Here is a 23,655-nt window from a genome sequence, read left to right as displayed (position 1 = left end):
ATTAAGTATAGATTTGCCCAACATGTATAATCTCTTCCCTAGAATCCAAATAGCTGCATTACAATTCTGAGTCTTCCTATAAGCATAAAATGACTAGTAATTACTAAAAAAGAAAATCAATCACTGGATCCCATTTACAAAGTGGAGAATGGCGAAAGATGGGAGGGTAAGAAGAAGATGCCTAGAGGTTCTGAATTTGAATAAATATTTTTGGAAAGGAGGTATTTCTGAATGTATCATTATTTGGAAGTTATCCACAACTAGGTTAGGCTTGACATACATCATCTTCAAATTTAAAAAAATCAAAAGTATAGTTAGAAAGAGCTAAGAAAACAAAAAAAATTTTTAACACTACTCAGTCTGTCATAAACAGGATTGCTAAAAATGCCACAAATACCAGGATTTTAGAGTTTGAAGGGCAGATATATAATATTTTTGCAGAGTGCAAACAACAAGGTCAGCTGTGCTGTTTGCTTTCATTAGAAATATAAACAATTAAATCAATGACTCCAACCATCTTCTAGATATGAATTTCTTCCCTTCCTTTAAAAGATGATATAAGAAAACTGTTAATCATAATACATGAGAGCAGAAAAGATGAAGCATCTACAACTTCAGAAAGACCAATAAAATCTAAAAGCAAACTTTGCATTTGCAAAGATATTTATCATTCTGAATATAATTCAAACTGTCCACTACCATCTATTCATTATTCACTTTCCTCATGTTGTACAAACAGAAGCAATGCAGCCAAGATTAGAAGGAAAACAGAAAGCTGGGAAATAATTTTTACAGCCAATGTTTCTGAGAAAGGCTTCATTTCCAAAATGTATAGAGAACTGAATGAAATTTATAAGAATACAAGTCATTCTCCAATTGAGGATATGAACAAGCAGTTTTCAGATAAAGAAATCAAAGCTATCTATTGCCATATGAAAAAAATGTTCTAACTCACTATTGATTAGAGAAATGCAAATTAAAACAACTCATCAGACTGGGTAACATGAGAAAAAAGGAAAATAATAAATGTTGGAGAAGATGTGGAAAAATTTGAACACTAAAGCATTGTTGGTGGAGTTGTAAACCTATTTCACCATTCTGTTGAGCAATTTGGAACTATACCCGAAGTGCTATAAAACCTAGCAATACCACTACTAGGTCTGTATCCCAAAGAGATCATAAAAAGTGGGAAAGGAGCCACACGCACAAAAAATATTTCCAGCAGCTCTCTTTGTGGTGGCAAAGAACTGAAAATTATGGGGATACCCATCAATTGGGGAATGGCTGAACAAGATGTGGTATATGAATGTAATGGAATACTATTGTGCTGTAAGAAATGATGAGCAGGCAGATTTCAGAAAAACCTGTAAGGACTGACATGACCTAATGATGAGTGAAGTGAGTAGAACTACAAAAATGAATGTTAAAAGCTATCTTTACATGTAAGTGGGAAAAAATAAAATACTATTTAAAAAAGAATCCTATTCTTACCAAATCTGATCTGTAATTATGGTACTCCTTACTATTTCTTGACAATTTGCTGTGTGTTCTTGGTGGAAAACAACCTAAACCTCTTTTACAGCTTTTTTCACAGTAAAATTGCCTAATTTCAAATAGCTGTAGCATCATTTCCCATTACTAGAATTAAAATCTGTATGACAAAGAATGTGACATTATCAATGCCACCATATGAGCTACAGCTTTAAATACATTTACTAACGTGAGAAATTTAAAACTACTGTTGCCAAAGCATTTTTTAGTACTATAGTATCACACACCCTTTTCTCTGAGTTTCTAAATTATAAAGATACTCCCAAACTGCTGTTCTTCTTTCTTGATCCTCATAGAGCTCCCCTAGTGTAACTCCCTGCTGACATGTGCTCTTAAATCCCTCCTCAGAATTATTCCATATATAGGCCATGTGCTATGTGTGCAGGATGGAGGTACCCATGGGAGGCATTTCAGTTTTTCATTCAAGTTTTATGAAACAGGAAGTTTTTTCTTTTAAGGAAAAAGACTGGCAACTAGCCCTAAGTGATATCCCTTCCTTACTCAATCAAATCCCTTCTGACAAGAGATTAACTAAACCAAAACTATCTGGGGGTTAGTGGTTTTCTCTTTGGACTCCAGTTAGTTCTTACTTGGTCTATTCTTAGTTCCCAGCTCTACTCAGTCTACCATAACATTTTAAACTGCTTAATAGATTTTCGTGCAATTATGAAAGTGATTATGTAATGAAATAGACTATATATTACCTAAAAGTATGGGAGGGAAAAAAATATGATTAAGATTTTGAAGACAAAACATACTGAAGATATGATCATTAATAAACAGCTTATAAATTCACATTTTTTTAAAGTAGAATTAGAAACGATCACCCACATTTACCTTCAAAATCTCATCAGCACAGAACAATCTTTTCCCTCCAAACTCTGGGGAATGGCAGTTTATTATTTCTTTCTATTCACTTAAAGGGCCTTGAATTTCAAAATATATCACTTTAAAAATTACAATGGGACAGCTAGATGGCGCAGTGGATAGAGCACCGGCCCAGGATTAAGAAGGACCTGAGTTCAAATCCAGCCTCAGACACTTAACACTTACTAGCTGTGTGACCCTGGGCAAGTCACTTAACCCCAATTGTGCGCCCCTCTCTCTCTCTCTCTCTCTCTCTCTCTCTCTCTCTCTCTCTCTCTCTCTCTCTCTCTCTCTCTCTCTCTCACACACACACACAATTACAATGACTCCAAGTATTACTCCATATGAGACCTAAATTAATATAGATACCAACAGGCTTCAAGGTTCAGGGATTAAGAGTAAAGTCAAGGGGGCAGCTAGGTGGCACAGTGGATAAAGCACCGGCCCTGGATTCAGGAGGACCTGCGTTCAAATCCAGCCTCAGATACTTGATACTTACTAGCCATGTGACCCTGGGCAAGTCACTTAACCCTCACTGCCCTGTCCCCCCCAAATAGAGTAAAGTCAAATTGTTTGGCTAAACATAAGCCTGAATATACAGGTGGTTAGTTTAAATTTTACTAAATGCCGTTAAATGATGTGGATATGAACAATGACCAATACAAATGATGATTAAGTAATGTTTTCTGGGTAGCCTGTAGTTTCCAAGTTCATATAACTGTTTCACAACTAAAAATGATAATGTTCCAACGCATCCAAATGGGATGCATGATGAAAATGAAATAAAATAATTAAATCCTACTTTCAATTCATTATTTTGATAGTTTGTACAATCTTTGCCTAATCTACATCTTTAGGCATAAATACCTCCTCTGATATAGATGCTGCTTCCTACAATAGTAGCAAATTATCCTGCAGATTGATACAATAGGCAGAAATTAAAATTGAACACTTGACTACATACAAGGGACACCTAGAGAAAAACCACAATACTCCTCCAACACAGAGTTAGAGAGGAAAACACAGTCAAAACCTACTTCTACTGATAGTCAAAGGACCCCTTCTACGTCATCCCCAAATATTTTTTTCTGCTTCTGTGCTTCAAAACCCTTGTGGGGGTAGCTTCTGCCCCAAAACTGGGCTGAAAAATCAAAGCACACTTTTTTTTATATGTCCTTGTTGAAAGTTTGCCTTGCTTTTCCCTGCTATATTATTAGTTTCCACCCTCACAGCCAAACTAGCTTGCTATTGGAAAATGTCTGAACATTTTCTCCCCTCCCAAGCTAATGCTGTCACTTGCTGTTGCTGTAGAAGTTATTTGCGATGTAAAAAGCAGAGGAAGTGTCTTCTTCCTAGAAAAAGAGGAGAAAATTAAACATAGAATGTTAAAAATAAAAGATCAGGATTAGTATTATATAAATAATTATTAAGTTTAATGTCAAGGAGGGTTGGAAGGGAAGCCCATTCCTTTTAACATCTAAGATTAGTGTTTAAATTTTCTCAATCACAAACATATATTTATCACTTTAATCATTCAAATACAAAACAATAATATCAAGTGACAATATATTGCATCATCTTACTCAACCTTTATCTAAGTGACTCATATAGAAGGAAATAAGATTTCCATTATCTAATAAAAGCAGAACCAATGTATTTACCTGCTTCAGAAACTGCTCAATTTATGGTCTGAAACATAGTATTAAGTAGTATTCCTTATTTCTTATATGTCTGAGGGATGGGGGTTAGGAGGCAATGTTCCCACTCATGTTTTCCTACAAAAATATTATAAATGATGATTTGGTCCCCTAAATATTCTACTAGAAGTAAAGTTATTGAGAATAGAAGCAAATGCCACTGGTCCTTTTGAAGTTTGCCCATTTTTGACAGAAAGGACAGATGTATACTTAAATTTGACAGTTGAATAGCACTATCAAGCCAAGTTCTGTGGCCTCTTACTTTTGTCCACCTTTATACTGTTGTACTATATTATTCTTCTGGCTGTTTCTTTCACTCTGCATCACTTCATAAGTCTTCCCATCTTTCTTTGAGCTGTTTGTATTTGCCATTTATAAGATCATAGATTTAGAACTGGAAACAGATCTTAGGTCATATTTCTTAGAGTTCCATTAAATTTATGTAGTTTGTTTAGTTATTTCCCAATTACCACACACAAAATGATTTTGGCCTTTTGTTACCACAAACCAAAGCATAATATTGTTAAAATGCTATCATTATAGTTGTAGAGATGAAAGGCACCACAGAAATCAGTTCAATTAAAACAAAAATTATATTATGGATTAAGTAGGCACTGATGAACTGACTCAGAAACATATGTTGAAGAAAAACAACAGTATTACTGTATTGCATTTTAGGGTCAAAAGTTTGTCAGAAACAATTTTGATTGAACATTAATATAAGATCCAAGGATTTCTATCTTGGAGAGAGAGGATTAAACTAGCATAGTCTCCCATGCCCTCAGACATGACTCTCTGCCTCAAGATGATTTCAGGTAATATTTATAGGAATCTCTGAAGACAATTACAATATGTAAAGAAACAATCCTGAGTTAACATTCCAAAACTGTAACCAAGTCCCAAATCCTCCTGGACCACTGCTCTTGAGGAATCACGATCAACATGGAGAGTCTTTTCTAGATATAAGGTTGTGAGGGTGCCTCCTGTTCAAGAGAATAGAAAGCATATCCCTTGGATAAGTCCTAAAGCCAATTGTGTCAGGACTAGAGATGCAGTCAAGAAGATGAATTAATCTTTGATGTTTGTTAAAAGGTTAGAGATCATATTTAATCTATTTCCCTAAGAAAAGTCTTTTTATCTCTTACCTATCATTCATCCACCTTTCCAAAGTGCCTTTTCCCTGTAAGTCTAGAAAAGGGCTTTTAAAGGAAAATGTGTCAGTACTCTGAGTTTTACTTAAAAACAAACAAAACAAAAAAAACACAAACCCTCAGTAGTTTTAAATATGCTTGCTTACACACACACACACAGAGTAACTATACTTGTAACATACTGTTTTCAAGTTGTAGGCTGACTATACCATTTTCCTTCATTCTAATTCTTACATATCCACTGGAAAAGTCATGTGCATTTACTAATTGTCTACTACACATGAGTTATTGTATTAAGCACAAGTAATAAAGAAAGGCAAAAACAGTCCCTCAAGAACCCCACAGTCTAATGGAGGAGGCATTAAAACCATTTACAAAAAAAAAAAAGATATATACAGGATAAACTGGAAATAATCTCAGGGGAAAGGCACTACCATTAAGGGGGAATCAGGGCTTCTTGTAGAAGGCAGCATTTTAGGTGAGATTTGAAGGAAGATGGAGAGAATTCTAGGTATGGGAGACAGCCAGTAAAAACGCATGAACAGGAGACTGTGTACCATTTTGGAGGAACAGCAAGAAGGCCAGGGTCACTGAACTATCAAGTGTACATAGAATAGTAGGATGCAGGAAGACTGGAAAGGCAGGAGGCCAGGACCACATCATTTTCAAGCAAATGGTCCAAATGTGAAATTTATACCTAACAATACACATATTGTCTAATAATTTTCTTGTTTTCAATATTAGATTGTTGACAGAAAAAAACTCATTCTGCCTATTAAATCATTTCATTTTATTATTATTTTTTTTTTAGTGAGGCAATTGGTGTTAAGTGACTTGCCCAGGGTCACATAACTAGTAAGTGTCTGAAACCAGATTTGAACTTAGGAAGATGAGTCTTCTTGACTCCAGGCCCAGCACTTTAAACACTTCACCACCTAGCTGCCCATTAAAAAGTAAGGATTTATTTTCTCAGCTGTAAGAGTTATTATAAAAGAGCCCAAAAGAAGAGTTCTTGATAACAGCCACCCAGCCCCTTCACATATACTACATTCCAGCCAAAGTGATATGCTTTCTGCTTCTAAACTAAACATTTCATCTTCTAACTCTGTCTTTGCACAGGCTGTTCCCCATTCCTGAAATGTACCTCTTAAATACATACTTTGCTTCATTCAAGGCTAGCTCAGATGCTACACCTCCACTATGAAGCCTTTTAAAACCTCCTTTTGCTGGTGTCCCTTCCCTCCACAAATTATCATGAGTAGTATACAGGTATTTTGAGAAATAATTATTAATGATCAATATCTTGGGAGACCCAAAGATCTTCCTTTCTTAGTTCTCCTTCCCACTCTACTCAAAAGGTCAGCTCTCATTGAGAGATCTTAGCTTGGTCAAACCCAACCCAACCCCATGCTCACAAAAGGAGCTTTGGGTAGAGGCAAATCCTTTTGTCTAGACAGACAAGGATGTTCTAGATGAGATTAACTACACCTAGATGACTGGATTTTGCTCAGACCAACATTCCTTTCTCTGATATCCTTGGACTTCATTTTAACATAACCCACCTTTAAATGATGTCAACCAATTAGATTTGGATAATGCTAACCAATTAGATTTATTTCCTGTGTGATGGACCTCCTACAGTGGAACAATATATGAACAGAGACCACAGACCAGCCACTTACTGAAAAGAGATTAAAGGGATTAAAAAACCTGGACAGGTAGCCGTGTGTGCGTGCGCTCGAGCATGCTTGGGACCATGAGAAGTTAAGGAGATGCTTGGTCAATCCTTTACAGGTAGAAACTGATAAACTAATAAAACATCTTACCCAAAACCTGTGTCTGTAGTAATTATTTTCACTGTTACAATATGTATGTGTACGTATATAAGTATTTCCACGTTGTATCCTCCAAGTAGAATGTAAGTTTTTGAGGGAAGGGATTTCATGTTTGTTTTGGGCTTTATGATCCCAATAATAAGCCCTTAATAAATGTTTACTGAACAAAATGACCAGAAAAACTAGCCAAAAGCCTAAATGACAGCCCATTGACTACATTCACCTTTTTATTTTGTAAATAAAAGTTATGGGGAAAGAACTGAGTCAGGAACTCTGTTTTAAACCCATTCGGGGAAGGGCCTAAAGCCAACCAATCTTCATTACACCACCAAAACTTCTGAGACTTCAAATTCTCCCCAATCCCCACTGCTTTTCAGTTTCCTTTTGTGTGTCTGTATAATACACACAAACACACACACACACACACACACACACACACACACACACACACACTCCATTGAAATATAAAAGTTCTTTGAGGGAAAGGACAGTCTTTCTTTTTTGCTTGTATTTGTACCCCCAGTGTTTAACACAGTAAACATTTAAATTCTAATCCAGGGCCTGTTTCAATGTATCTGTGTGACTTTGTACAAGTCACAACTTCTCTACATCTCAGCTTTTCCATCTATTTTAAAAAGTTAAACTAGATGATACATAAAGTCCCTTCTAGGTTTATGTTAACTGAATCCATAGGAGCCAATGAAATCATACAGAATTTTTAAACATACCTAGGACAGATCCTTGGTGTACAACCACAGTTAGGAGTCAGGACATGAGGAACAATCCAGTGAAGAAGACTGAAGTGGTAAGATAGGTACGAAAACCAAGATGTGTCACAAATACTCAGAAGTGAGGGTCTAAGAGTAGAGAGGGAGTCATTAGTGTCAAATGCTGCAGAGATCAAGAAACCCACTGGATTTGACAATTAAAAGATCACTGGTAACTTGGAGAGAGCAGTTTTAATTAAATTATGAGGTCAGAATGCAGACCACAAGGGGTTTAAAAAGTGAGAAGAGGAAATGGAGGGAATGAACATAGTTTTTTCTTTTTCTTATAAAGATAACTTTTTCTAGGAATTTAGCTTTAAAAGGGAGAAAAAAAGCTATAGGGTGGCAACTTGAAGAGATGACCAATCAGTTGGATAATAAACATTTATTGATTACCTAATATGTATCAGACACTGTGCTAAGCACCAGGGACACACACACACAAAAAGGTAAAAGACAGGTACCTGCTCTGGAGGAGAGCTCATAATCTAATGGGGGAAACAACATGCAAGCAACTATAAACAGACAAACTCTATACAAGATAAATTGGAAATAATCAATAGATTGAAGGTACTAGAATTTAGAGTAAATAGGAAATACTTCCTGCAGGAGGTGGAATTTTAGCTGGGACTTGAAGAAAGCTATGGAGGTAGAGATGAGGAAGGAGAGTATCCCATATATGGGGAAAGCCAGCAAAAATTCCTGGAGTCTGGACATGGATTGTCTTGTCTGAAGAAAAGCAAGGTGTCCAGTGTCACTGGATCAAAGAGCACTAAGATAGGTATAAAGTAAGAAGAATGGGAAAGTACAGGAGATGCCAGGTTATGAAGAAAGATCCTCACCTTTGAACATTAAACAGATGATTTTTATATTTGATCCTATGGGTTACAGGGAACCACTAGAGTTTATTAATAATAAGCTAAATAGCATTATAGAGCAGGGGTGGGTGTGGGGGGGTGTTGAGGGGGTGACATGGTCAGACCTGTACTTCAACAAGGTCACTTTGACAGCTGAATGGAGGATAGATTGGATTAAGGAGTCATTGGGGTTTGGTGGTTTTTTTTTTGGTAGTTTTGTTTTTGTTTTGTTTTTTGCAGGGCAATGAGGGTTAAGTGACTTGCCCAAGGTCACACAGCTCATAAGTGTCAAGTGTCTGAGGCCGCCTTTGAACTCAGGTACTCCTGAATCCAGGGCCGGTGCTTTATCCAGTGCACCACCTAGCTGCCCCTGATTAAGGAGTCTTTGTTGCAGGCCGACTAACCAGCAGGCCATTGCAGTAACTACTGACCATGAGATGATGAAGGCCTGCACTAAAATGGTGGCAGTGCTAGAGAAGAGAAGGTGGAATACTGGAGAGATATTACAAAGGTAAAATCAACAGGCATTAGCAACTGACTGAATATGAGGAAGAGAGAAAGAGAGAGTTAAGAGGGTGAGAGGGGAGAGGAGAGGGGAAGGGAAGGGAAGAGGTGACACTCAGACTTATAAGCCTGGGTAACTGGGAGAATGGTGGTGTCCTCAACAATAATAGAGAAGTTTAGGAAGAAGGAAGATTTGAAAGAAGAGTGAGTTTAATTTTGGACATGTTGAATTTAATTCAAAAGGCAGCTGGAGATTCTAGAGTGGAGGTCAGCAGAAAGAGATAAGTATATTTGAGAATCATCATCACAGAGATAATAATTGTATCTATAGTAGTTTTTGAGGTCACCAAGTAAAACACTACAGATGGAGAAAAGAGGCACCAGGACAGAGTCCTGTGGGAAACCCACAGGAGTAGGAGTGGCCTGGATCTTCATCCAGGCCAGACCTCAAGGATCTCCATCCTACTGAGATTACATATACATAAAAGTGAATATATTTAAAGCAAACACAAAGTAATTTCTTTAACTATTGGAGTAGGGAGAGAAGACACTTAACAGAGTGATCTCCAAAGATCTCATGCACCGTACAGGAAGCAGAAACAGCACTTGAGATGAGCCTTGAAGGAAGTTAGAGATTTTAAGAAGCAGGTGTAAATAGACTGTATTCCAAGCACAGAATGGGCTTGATGAAAAAGCATAAAAGTGAAACAAAGAATGACACAAATAAGAAACAGCAAGTAGGCCAGTTTGGCTGGAAGTAGAATACATTAAGGGGTATAATGTATATGTAATAAGGCTCAAAAAAAGGCTAGAGCAAGACCGAAGGGCTTTAAACTTCTAACAGAGGAGCTTATATTTTATAATTTTGATGCAATAGGAATCCACTAGAGCTTTTTGAATTAGGAAAGGGAAAAGCAACTTTCCAGACTATTAATAAGATCATTAAGATGATGTGAGACAGTTTTTCTTTGTTAAAAGAGTTCAATGGGGGACCGAACTGATTAAAACAAAAGACATCAAAATATTTTAAAAAGCAATTCTACAGAAAATTAGTTGATACACATTCAACATGTTAAACCAGTTCTACTTATAACCATCTAAAACCAAAATATTAGATTTAAAAGTCTATAGTGAGGGGGCAGCTAGGTAGTGCAGTAGATAGAGCACTGGCCCTGGATTCAGGAGGACCTGAGTTCAAATCCAATCTCGGACACTTGACACTTACTAGCTGTGTGACCCTGGGCAAGTCACTTAACCCCCCATCGCTCCACACCCCCCCCCCCAAAGTCTATAGTGTATTTTAAAAAACACCTTTTAAAGTCACAGCTTACACAGCTTACCTTTTATAAATGATGTTATGGATTAAAATCTTCCAGTGAGATAAACAGATATATATCAAAATAATTTTGAAAATCCCAAAACAGAGGATTAAAAAACTGAATCTATAAAGAAGATGCACTTCCAAGTCAAATCAATCAGGAAAGTTTTACTAAGTAACTTCATGTGCCAGTGACAGTGCTAAGCACAAGTGACACAAAGAACAGCACCTGCTCTCAAGGAGCTCAGAATCTAATGGAGTAGGCAACATGAAAACAATTATATACAAGATAAATTGGAGATACTCTCAAAAGGGAGGCACTACCATTATTGTGAGTTAGGAAAGGTTCTTGTAGAGGTGAGATTTTAGCTGAGACTTGAAAGAAGTCAAGAAGTAGAGGTAAGGATCAAGAGAATCCTAGGCATAGGGGGCAGCCACTGAAAATGAACAAAGTTAGAAGATAAAGTGTCTTTTTCAAGGAATAACAGAGACCAAATGACAATGAATCATAGAATATATGGAGAGGAATACAGTGTAAGAAGACTGAAAAGGTAGAAGGGGATCAGGCTATGAAGTGCTTTAAAAGGCAAACAAGAGGGGCAGCTAGATGGCGCAGTGGATAAAGCACCGGCCCTGGATTCAGGAGTACCTGAGTTCAAATCCGGCCTCAGACACTTTACACTTACTAGCTGTGTGACCCTGGGCAAGTCACTTAACCCTCATTGCCCCACAAAAACAAAACAAAAAAACAAAAGGCAAACAAGATTTTATATTTGATCTTGGATGTTTAGAAGACCATTGGAATTTATTGAATAGATTGAGGATAGCTCTACTTCAAGAAGTTCAATCTAACAATTAAATGGAGGATGAATTTCCCTGCCTCCATTCATGCCTTGGCACACACTAACTAACTTCTATACCTGGCATGTTCTTCCTTCTCCCTTAGCCGGCTGAATTCCTACCCAACCTAAAAATTCCCAATGCAAATGTTACTTCTCTGAAACCTTGTGTTATCTTCTGTCATAAAAGACTTACTCCCACCTCCATATGCCTTTCTGATGTACTTATTATATTACTGTATGTTAGGGGTTTTTGTAAATGTTCTTATCCTTCAATAAAAGTTCCATTAGTGTAGAGACCTCCTCACTTTAGCTAAACTTTGCATACCCTGTGCCTAACAAACTGCTCTATATCATTTTTTAGAATCTTTAAGATACATCTCATTTGTTTTGTTGTTGTTGTTGTTGTTGTTGTTGTTGTTTTGGGTAGGGCAATGGGGGTTAAGTGACTTGCCCAAGGTCACACAGCTAGTAAGTGTCAAGTGTCTGAATGTCGGCTTTGAACTCGGGTACTCCTGAATCCAGGGATGGTGCTTTATCCACTGCGCCGTCTAGCTGCCCCCTATCTAATTCGTTTTAACCAAGCCATATCCTGTATAATATCTCACGATCTGTTTTCATTTATCTTTTCTCATGAAAAAGATCAGTAAAGACAAATTGATCAATTCTGATCAATGCAATAACCAACCAGAATTCCAGACAACTGATGATGCATACTACCCCCACCTCCTAAAAGAGATGATAGATAGAAGATGCAGAAATGAGACACATATTTTTAGAAATGGTCAATGTAGGAAATTTGTTTGGTTTAACTTTGCATATTTGCTACATTTTGGTTGTTTTCCCCACCAATGGAAGTAAGGCAGGAGGAAAAGAAAATGTTTGGTAATTAAATTTCTTTTTTTTTTGGTGAGGCAATTAGGGTTAAGTGACTTGCCTAGGGTCACACAGCTAGTGTCAAGTGTCTGAGGCTGGATTTGAACTCAGCTACTCCTGACTCCAGGGCCGGTGCTCTATCTACTGTGCCACTTAGCTGCCCCTCTGAGATATATTATCCCTCCTCAACTGTTTTCCCTATAGTCTTTTTTTTTTTAAGTGAGGCAATTGGGGTTAAGTGACTTGCCCAGGATCACACAGCTAGTAAGTGTTAAGTGTCTGAGGCTGGATTTGAACTCAGTTCCTCCTGAATCCAGGGCCAGTGCTCTATCCACTGCGCCACCTAGCTGGCGCTAAAAATAATTTTTTAAAGAAAAAAACCACCAGGATAGGGTCCCAACATCTGCTTCCTTGGATGTTTGAAGTAGACAATATTGATACAGTACCCACTACCCTGTCTCACCTAATTTTCACACAGGACTCAACATTGCAGCCTTCCCTGCCATACTCACCCTCACCAAACAACATTTAAATAAATTATATCTAACTTCTAGTTTTTTCACAGCTATTCCTCTAATCTCCTCAAATATTGCAAGAGTACCCTGACGTTTCCTTTCCCCTCTTTACCTTTACCTACTTTTTATATTATACTTAACTGTATACATGTCAAATCTCCAGAGGGAATATAAAGGGAAAGGGTTTTTTTTTTCACTTCATAACACAGTGCCTCATACAAAGGAGATGTTTAATAAATGCTTGTGAAATGAATGTGTCTATGGTTCTGAGATAGGGCAGGTAAAACTTGTATGAAAAATGCTACAAACTTTGAAAGTAGCTGGTTTTGAGGTTTCAGTGAAAACCTCAAGCTATTTTTATGGTACATGTGGCTCCAAATGACATTCCTTCAGGGCACCAAGCATTTGTAATGGATATTTCTATCACTGAATGTTGAAATAATGGAAATCACTTTTAGAAATCATTTGGAATCTATTATCATAGATAATAGAAATGGATAGATCCATTGCTTTAGACCTATGGAAGAATGGGTTGTGATCCATAACCACAGAAGGAATACTCATCATATAGATCACAAATCTATTGATATAAATAATAAGGTAGAACCAATCAGTAGCATACAAAATTTAAGTAGAAAAACTTGAATTTCAAGAAACCTTCCCAACTTGCAAAGAATCAATGTATTACAATTTATGCAGAAAGAGTTCACAGTCATCTTCAGTTGATGAAAGTACAGGTAGAACTGATGGGTCTTTTTCCCAAGGAGATCATAGAAAAGGGAAAAGGGAAAAGGACCCACATGTTCAAAAATATTTATAGCTGCTCTTTTTGTGGTGGCAAGGAATTGGAAATTGAGGGGTTGCCCATCAGTTGGGGAATGGCTGAACAAGTTGTGGTATATGAATGTAATGGAATTCTATTGTGCTGCAAGGAACGATGAGCCAGAGAAGTTCAGAGAAAACTGGAAGGACTTGCATGAACTGATGATGAGTGAGATAAGCAGAACCAGAAGAACATCATACACAGTATCATCAACATTGTGTGTTGATCAACTGTGGTGGACTGGATTCTTCTCACCAATACAATGGTACAAGAGTTCCAGGGGACTCATGATGGAAAAGGCTCTTCAAATCCAAAAGAAAAAAAAGAACTATGGAATATGGATGCTGATTGAACCATACTATTTCTTTTGCTTTTGGTGCTGTTTTTCTATTTTGAGGTTTTTTCTTATTGCTCTGATTATAGCATGACTGATGCAGAAATATGTTTAATGTTGTTATGTGTGTATGTGTGTGTGTGTGTGTGTGTGTGTGTGTATACACACACGTATAAATAAAACCTATATCAGATTGCCTGCTGTCTGGGGGAGGGAGGGGAGGAAGGGAAGGGAGGGAGAAAAATTGGAAATTGGAAATCTTATGTAAAGAAATGCTGAAAGCTATCTCTACATGTAACTGGAAAATAATCAAATACTTTATTTTTTTAAAGTACAGGTAGAAAGCTGCAGTTGCAGACCTGACTGTCGATTAAAGACAAGGTTTCAGTTAAAGATCACATATATTACACTATTAGAGTAGCTTTATCATCAAAGGGCTTTCTCCTCTACAAAGACCAATGTCAATTTGTCTCCTTTTTTACCCAGTTTTCCTGTTACTTGACTCAAATGAACAAAGTTATTATTCCTACCACAGTATTCATCCTAAGTAAAAGCTATTTTGTGTTAGAGGTAAATCCAATTCCATCAAGTTCTCTCAGTTTATTGGTTGGAGTAATTGAGAGCCAACAGAACTCAATGGGATAAGTCAAAGGACTGGAGGAACAGAGAAATCTCCAGTGGAATGGCAGTATGGAAACTTGTTGAACTGAATGACTTCAAATCTGAAAAACTGACCAGAACACTAACAAAAATGATATAGTAGTCAAAGATAAACCCAATAACGTGCTTACTGAACCAGGTAGGAGAATCCAAAAAGGTGTACAAATGATAAATTAGTCATGCAATTCAAAATGAGTCCATTTTGTTATTTTGAATACACCTTTTAAAATCTTTTTTTTTTAAAGTGAGGCAATTGGGGTTAAGTGACTTGCCCAGGGTAACACAGCTAGTAAGTGTTAAGTGTCTGAGGCTGGATTTGAACTCAGGGACTCCTGACTCCAGGGCCGGTGCTCTATCCACTGCGCCACCTAGCTGCCCCCACCTTTTAAAATCTTAAAGCAATTATTATACCCTATGGTCACAGTCCACCCAGAAACTCCATTAACCCTCCCACCTTAATTTTTCAGAAAGTACCAGATTCCCTTTTAGTTGCTATCTGCACTCTAGGTACACTACAGTGATGACACAAACCAAGAACACAATTGCAAACCCCCAGAAGACATCTTCCTTGAAATCCCTGACACCTTGGTCTAAGGAGAGGAAAGAAGCCAAGTTTACTAAAATTTTATTGTCCTTTTATTAACAATAAACAATATCTTAATCTAACAAATGGCAAATTGAGGCAGTTAACTCAGGTTATGAGATCACCCATCTAATAAAAAGGAATTGGGAGGGACTCAAGGAGCCCCAATTTAGGTGGGTGACAAATTCCCCTAGGTATGGGGGCAAAAATATCTCTGGTTGCATAATCTGCTTCTAATATGGATAATCTAAACAAAGATAATTGAGACTTAATTGTATTTCACTAAGGTCACGCCTTTAAAATAACTGACAGACCAGACTAAAGCAAATGAGCAATTGTAATAACCAAGTTACCAATACAAATGGTGAAACTAGTGCTTTCAGGTCCTAGTAAGAAAAGCTCAACTACAACCATTCTCAGTGCCCATATACTTAATGCCTACTACATGTAGGGCATTACAGAAACACATTACAACAAACTATAAGGAAATCAAACTTTCTGATCTCGTCCAATTCACCAAATTATATACCTCCAATCTCTGAGACAGCATGGTATAGTAGGTTAAAGTGCTGGATCAGGAAAACCTCAGTTCAAGTGCCACCTCTGACACCAGTTAGTCAAGGAAACCTAGAAGGCTGTTGAGGTTCAAATGAGAATTATGTACAGAATTTTATAAATGGCAAACAACAACAACATCATCATCAATAAAAGCTAGCATTTATACAGCACTTTAAGGTTCGCAAAGCACTTTACAAATATTATCTCATTTGATCCTCACAACCACGTTGAAGGTTAAATGCTATAATTATCCCCATTTAACAGATTTGAGGAAACTGAAGAAGACTGAGGTTAAGTGATTTGCCCAGGGTCACACAGCTATTAAGTTTCTGAGCTACATTTGAACTTAGGTCTTGCTAATTTCAGATCCAGCCCTCTATCCTTTGCAACACACCTACCTGCCTCACTATCATTAGACTGTTTCCTAAGTCTGGTCCTACTAGTATTGCCATTAAGTACTATATGCTTCTGTCAGGAAAAAACAAAACATAAGCTGACAATAAACCCTCATTTACCTGAAAATTCCAACATTATTAAGAATATTACATATACAAGCTACATATTTTTCTGGCCTATGTAAATATTGGCATTCTGTGTTGTATTTCCAGTCTCAAATTATTCTAATTTCATTAATAACCACATCTCTGAGAAAAAACCACGGTCAATGAATATTTTATGCATAAAAGCAAACAACTTTTGAGGGTGACAAGTCATATGTATGAAAAAAATGTACTCAGACAAAATGTAAAACCAAAGTGTACAAAATCAAAACTGTCCCCAGTGAAATAAAGCCAAGGGCACAAATGCATGAAACAGACTATTAAATAAATCTTAAAAAAAATGCGTACACACTTTTCAATCAAAACCAAGTAAGAAATAAATACTGAAAGAAAATGCAGAATGTTCTGAAACAACAGCTTATCTAGATCATATATGGCACCTAGTACATTGTGACCATCTCAGGTCAAGTAATTACAACAAAATCATATAACTTCTATCTAATTCATTTCAATTCTCCAGTTTTATTGAAAGTTTAACAAACTTTTAAAACAAATTTTAGAAGGATGCTTCCTCTAATCTCAAAGAGGCCATAGTACAGTGGAAAAGAGAACTCACTGGGTTTGGAAACCAGACAATATGGCCAAGTCCTGACCGCAACTTTGTATATATCTGTTTGCATGTTGGCTCCCTCATTAGATTGTAAGCTCCCTGAGGGCAGGGGCTTTGCCTTTTTATCCCCACTGCTTAACACATTGCACGGCACACAGTAGGCACTTAATGTTTATTAAAGTGAAGTGAAAATTAATCTATATAGCCTCAGTTTACTCATCTGTAAAATGAAAGGAGTAGGACTAAACGACCTCTAAATTCCCTTAAAGTTCTAAGGCTAAGGAACAAGTAAATTTGTTCAGTAGACTTCATCATTTCAATGTCTATCAGAAATAAATCATTATTGGAACCAATCTAATCCTAGGACATAACATACCCCTCTACCCAAAGAGCTAGAAAAAATAAGGTTACAAAATTATATCATACTCAGATACTTTGAATACTTTAATCAATATACAACTAATTCTATCAAGCTAGGTGTTTTTTCCCCCCTGCAATGCTGAACATAAATTTTGACCTTTGTGCAGACCACAGAAACCCCACTGCTTTACCTAAAGCTTTTTAGGACCAGTTTAGTAAAATAAGGGAGCTGGTCTAAAAATATCCTTTCCAGCTCTGAGGCTGGGTATGATGTTAAAAGAACTAGAAAAAAATATATATATATATATATAAAATGTAAACAATCACCACGCAAAGCTTCCTCCATTTCAGCACTACCCTCTACCCTAGCTTGCTCCCTTTTAGACCTTACGGTGCAGTTCTACTTGACCTCTCCCCAGAAAAATGGTTGTAGGAAAAAAAAACTCGTCCAGCCCCACTCCCAGAGCCCACGGAGGGGTGCAGCTTCCAGAACTACAAGCGGTGTGTGTACTGCTTCTTGCACGAGTGTCCCCAATTTTGCAAGGAGCCCGAGCAAGAACGTGCAATGGGCAATTCCTCCAGGTGGGGTTCATAAACACTTCTTCCTCGGGGCCTCGGGGCTTCGCTGCTCCCGAATCCTCTGGCAGGAGGCGTCATGGGGAGACTTACCGGCTCCCTTGGGTACCCCGAGGAACCTCGGGGAGAAGCCAAGGAGCCAGGGAGGCGAAGGCAGGGAAGAAGAAAGGCGGCGGCGGCGGCGGCAGCTGCAACAGCAGCTAAAGAGAGGGAGGCGGAGGATGAGGAAAAAGAAGGGAGAAAGGAGATAGAAGAAGGAAAAAGGAGGAAGAATGAGAAAGAGGGAAAAGGATGAAGAAGAGGAGGGAGAAAGATGAAGAGGAGGAAGAGAGAGGAGGAAGAGAGAGGGGAAAGGAGAAGGAAAAGGAGGAAGCCGGAGGAGGAGAAGAGAGAAGGAAGAGGAGGAAGAAAAGAGCCGAGGCGGCGGCGGTAGCGGCCTGGTCCGGGGCAGCCGGCGGCCGCGGGCGGGCGGAGGGGCCTCACTCACCCTTGCGCAGCTCCCTCTCCCACACGGTGACGATGGGCCGCGAGTGCTTGCGGTGGTGGATCAGCCACAGCGACAGCGTCTGCACGCTCTGCTGCGAGTTGCTCAGCTCCGACAGCTTCTTCTCCAGCGCCGCCTCCGAGAAGGCGGACATCCCCCCAGCCCGGCGCCCCCGCCGCCCAGAGTCCGGCGCCCGACACGCCGCGGAGCCCGCGGGGAGGAGGGGCTCGCCAGGCCCGGGCACCAGCGCACCGCCCCCTTACCGCCACCGCCGCCGCCGCCTCCACAGTCCCATCCAACCCGACCACAGACGCAGGTATAAGCAAGATGGCGCCCCAACCGGCAGTGACATAGGCAGGCGGGCCGCTGCCACCCTCTTCCCAAGATGCACTGGGACCCTCGGAAGGGGCGGGGCCGTGCCCCTTCCGGAAGGCGGGAACTGCGGGCGCGCCTGCGCGGGGTGCAAAGCTGGGAAGCACGTGGCGCTCCGGGAGCTTCCCCAGGTGGCGGGAGGGCGGTACGTGAGAGTCCAACTCGAGGGGCTGCATAGTGCCTGAGGATTTAACTCCGGAAATTTCCAGGACATTTGGGATTTGGGTAGGCTCTGACCAAATTTTTGTAAACCCTTCCATACCACACATCCATTAAGCTCCCAAAGTTTACGGAAGACTTGCTCTGAATTTTTTTTAACTCAATTGAGAAAATAGTGAACGATTTGAAAATGTCACTCCAATGGTATAGCTTTCAATGAAATATGAATGAAATGATGTCCGATGTTTCATAAATACTAAATTTACAATCAAGGATTGGAATGCAAGCCTAGTGGTGGAATCTTTGAGTCAAATGGTATGGATAAGTTTAGTCCGTGAAAAAGTAGAAATACACCAAAGTATTTATAGCTGAAGAAATTTAGGTGCTGTAATCAGTAAAAAATTATATATCACATCAATAGCAATTTATTTAAAGAATCCTTTTTTAGGGGGCGGCTATGTGGCACAGTGGATAAAGCACCGACCCTGGATTCAGGAGTACCTGAGTTCAAATCTGGCCTCAGACAGTTGGCACTTAACTAGCTGTGTGACCCTGGGCAAGTCACTTAATCCCCATTGCCCCACAAAACAAAAACAAAAGAATTCTTTTTTTATTTGAATATTTTGTATTTAGAATTTTCCCCAAGTTACATGTAAAAAAAACCAAATTTTTTTCACGTTGATTTTTTAGAACTTTGTGTTCCAAATTTTCTTCCTCCCTTCGGTCCTCACCCCTCTCTAAGAAATCAAGCAATTCAATGTCATACATGTGCAGTCATGTAAAACATCTTCACATTAGTCAGGTGAAAGAAAATAGACAAAATAACTTCAGAAAGAGGAACTAACAAATAAAATTACACTTCATATTTAAAGAATTCTTAAAAGATTTCTTGAGTATGGTCACTACTTCCCAATACAGATAGAAGATCCTCTGAGGACAACAAGCTCATTCATAATCAAAAACTTTCTAGCTTGGTCAGACTTGTTACTCTACCAGGTTGACTTTTAAGAACTGTCTCAGGGGGCAGCTAGGTGGGGCAGCTAGGTGGCGAAGCGGATGGAGCACCGGCCCTGGATTCAGGAGTACCTGAGTTCAAATCCGGCCTCAGATACTTGACACATAGTAGCTGTGTGACCCTGGGCAAGTCACTTAACGCCCATTGCCCCGCAAAAAAAAAAAAAAAAAGAACTGTCTCAGATGGACAATAAAACTAGTTCTCGGATAATTCTGATGGGAGTATTTCAGAATTCATCTTTAAAACAATTTATTTTATCCATGGGAATTTAAGGGTTCCTATTATATGAAGCAATGACCTTATCTTTAGGAATTTTTTAGAATCTTTTAAATAGTATTTTATTTTGTTCCCAATTATATGTAAAGACAATTTTTAGCATTCATTTTTTTTTCCCATCAGTACCAAGTCACTTTATTGGGATGTAAATGGTGGTAGTTTTTTGGTACAGATTATGAAAAGGTCAGATAACCAAAATATGCATGCGCTGAAAGACAGGAGGAATGGCACCCACAATTCCCAGGTATGGGGGAATCCAGGTGTGGCTTAGCTCTCATCACTGTCTCCAAGGGTGTACTTGTCAAAAAGATATTCCTCCATGCCAGAATCGGGGCCCTCATTTTGCACAGGTTGGTTATGTGATCACCCCGTTGTTTGATGGACTTTACCTGTTCATCCAGGTAGTGGATTTCGATGAAATCACATAAATGGGGGTTGTTTTTGTCAGTTGCCAGCTTGTACAGTTCCAGTAACAACTGATTTGATGTGGGCTGGAATTAGGGTCAAATTGATTGTGAGTCATCCCAAAAGAATTACAAGATTCAGTGACTCGGTTTCCCAAGTTTTATTGCAATACAGTAGATGACCACAGGGAGAGAACCAGAATAGTGGAAAGGTATCTCTCAAATAGGGAAAGGAAAGACAGTTATATTTATAGTGTGGATAAATTGATTATCAGTCTCATTATAATAATCTCCACCTTGGGGAGGTACAAGGGAGGGCCTGTCCTACTCATTATAATATCCTCTACCTTTGGGAGAGCTTATCCTAATTTGGAGTTCCTGGGGTCCTAAACCAACCCCCGAGGCAGGTACCTTTTTCAGTGGAGGTGTGTTTTGGGGGTTTACATGTCATAAGGTGAATCTGGGGACAAATTTGACCTTTACTGCACATGTCTCTTTCTGATTCCCATGGCTAGTTTCAAAACATCTTCATTTTTCATTAGAATTTCTATACCAAGGGCAGCTAGGTATCACAGTGGATAAAGCACCTGCCCTGGATTCAGAAGGACCTGAGATCAAGTCCAGCCTCAGACACTTGACACTAGCTGTGTGACCCTGGGCAAAAAAAAGAATTTCTATACCCTGTCTTGTGTCTTATTGTTATATGGCCCAACCCTTTATGGTCCTGTTATGGGTACTGATCACTGTGGGCACGACAACCCAGCATTCTGACCTGTAAGTTATCCATTAACTAAGGTCTGAATCCCTTTTAGAGCTAATATCTGAATTAAAGCTTGGGTCTTAGGTTTTTCTATTAACCCCTTTTTCACCTCCTACATCATGATCGACATTTTTTCCCAAGTGCAGAGCACACTCCATTGTGTTCAGTCCGCTCTCCCAGTCATCAAAGTCTGGTTTCTTGAAGTCCTGCAGGAAGATGCAGTTTCATCAGCTTCTCGGCATGCTCCTGCTCCTCCTGGGACTGATACAAGAAATACTTGGCAAAGTTCTTCAGGGCCACGTCATCTCCATCGAAGTAGTAAGGCATAGACAGGTAGACATAGGAGGCCTAGAGCTCCAGGTTAATCTGCCAGTTGATGGTGGCCTCAGAGTCCTGGTAGTAGTTCTGTCGCACCTGAGAGGAAGACGAGGTTGTCATGGTGTCGGAGATGGTGGAGGGAGGAGGCGGCTGAGCAGCAGCTGAGGCTGAGGCTGCGGCTGGGGTGGCTAAGGCGGATGGCTGCTGCTCCAACGGTAGGGCAGAGAAGTGTTGGTTAGTGGAGGTGAAGGTGGAGAGGTGGCTAAGGACATCTCCAGCCAGAAATCGAGCAGTGGGTTCCGTTCAAGCACTGTTGAAACAGGAAACCCCAGCGACTCCCCTTCCCTGTACTTTTGACCTTAGCAGTCACTTTTACAAGATTTTGAGTTTCAAATTTTTCTCTTTCCCTCTCCTCTTCCTAAAATGGTAAGCAATTTGCTATAGGTTAAATATATGCAATCATATAAACACATTTCTATATTAGTCACAGTTGTGAAAGAAGAAACATACCAAAAGGAAAAAAAAACACAAAAAAATAGTTTTAAAAAATATGCTTTTTTTCTACATTCAGAATCCATCAGGTGTTTTTTTTTTTTTTTGGTTTTAAGTGAGGCAATTGGGGTTAAGTGACTTGCCCAGGGTCACACAGCTAGTAAGTGTTAAGTGTCTGAGGCCAGTTGAACTCAGGTACTCCTGACTCCCAGGGCTGGTGCTCTATCCACTGCGCCACCTAACTGCCCCTCCATCAGTTCTTTATCTGGATGTGGATAGCAATTTCCTCAGGAGTCTGTTGTGATTGTCTTGGATTATTGTGTTGCTGAGAAGAGCTAAGTCTACCACAATTGATCATGACACAATGTTGCTGTTAGTGTGTACAATGTTTTCCTGGTTCAGTTCATGTCACTTAACATCAGTTCATCTAAGTCTTTCCAGGTCTTTCTGAAATCTGCCTGCTCATCATTTCTTATTGCATAATAATATTCCATTACATTCATATACCACAATTTGTTCAGCCCTTCTCCAATTGATGAGAATCCCCTCAATTTCCAATATTTTGCCACCACAAAAAAGGGCTGCTATAAATATTTTTGCACATGTAGGTCATTTTCCCTTTTTTATGATTTCTTTAGGATATGGTTATGGTGTTGCTGGATCAAAGGATCTGCACAGTTTGGTTGTGCTTTGGGCATCATTCCAAATTGCTCTCCAGAATGATTGGATCGATTCACAACTCCACCAACAGTACATGTGTCCTGATTAGGTTTTTTTTAAAATTTATCCAGATAATTTATTTCACCAAGTCATAGTGAGAAAATATTTTTTTACAAACTGCCTCTTTTGAAAAATGGGTCTTGTTTGTTTAGTTATATCTAATTATATCCCAATAACAATAACAGGGTGAGGTTTGTTTTGTTATTAAGGGTTTTAAAAGTCATTTTACAGGGCAGCTAGGTGGCATAGTGGATAAAGCCCTGGCCCTGGATTCAGGAGGACCTGAGTTCAAATATGGCCTCAGGCACTTGATACTTAACTAGCTGTGTGACCCTGGGCAAGTCACTTAACCCCCATTGCCCTGAAAAAAGGAAAAAAAAAGAGTAGCCTTCCCCCCATGCCCCTCCCCCCACAAAAAAAAAACCCGTCATTTTACTATTCCTAAGTTACTGTTTGTTCCTTTTGGCACCATGGCATTTCATTTCTGATCTCTTTTTCCAAATAAAATCCCCTACATTTAGTAGCATCTGCTCACTGAAAGAGGATAAAGATCTCTGATGTCAGTCAATGATTCTAAGAATAAGGCACACAGGTCCCTGTTCTGGGGAGAAAGATGGTCACTTCTTTCCCATTCCCTTCACATTTTTGCGAAAGGAACCTAGCTATTTGGAAAATAGGCTGTCTCCACTATAGACTTTTCCTGTTCTTGCTGGTGTTTGTATTCTACCCCAGCAATAGAATCTGCTCTTTGTAGATTTAGAGGTTAGAGCCTTTATGTTACAAAAGCTTAGAGATGTTATATGACTTGCTCAAGTTCACATAGATATTTAGTGTCAGAAGCATGATTTAAATCCAAATTATCCTGACTTCAGGT

The 23,655-nt window shown here is 39.0% G+C and overlaps 1 protein-coding gene and 1 pseudogene across 4 annotated transcripts in view; both read right to left on the bottom strand.

Moving 5' to 3' along the window:
• The window catches only part of RPRD1A (regulation of nuclear pre-mRNA domain containing 1A), a 93,736-nt gene extending 75,124 nt beyond the window's left edge, over positions 1-18,612 (bottom strand). For 2 of the 4 annotated variants that reach the window (XM_043977769.1, XM_043977772.1), the window contains exon 1: positions 18,269-18,610. In XM_043977769.1, coding sequence (XP_043833704.1) covers positions 18,269-18,419 — 151 coding nt within the window. In that variant the 5' untranslated portion in view covers positions 18,420-18,610. Of the gene's footprint in view, positions 1-18,268 lie in introns of all 4 variants that reach the window. The other 2 variants (XM_043977770.1, XM_043977771.1) reach the window with 2 other exon arrangements.
• Positions 18,613-20,354: 1,742 nt separating this feature from the next.
• LOC122736070 lies at positions 20,355-21,689 on the bottom strand (annotated as a pseudogene).
• Positions 21,690-23,655: the final 1,966 nt, after the last annotated feature.

The sequence above is a fragment of the Dromiciops gliroides genome, chromosome 1 (assembly GCF_019393635.1).
Source record: "Dromiciops gliroides isolate mDroGli1 chromosome 1, mDroGli1.pri, whole genome shotgun sequence".
NCBI lineage: Eukaryota > Metazoa > Chordata > Mammalia > Microbiotheria > Microbiotheriidae > Dromiciops > Dromiciops gliroides.
This window is presented reverse-complemented; position numbering and strand designations above follow the sequence as displayed.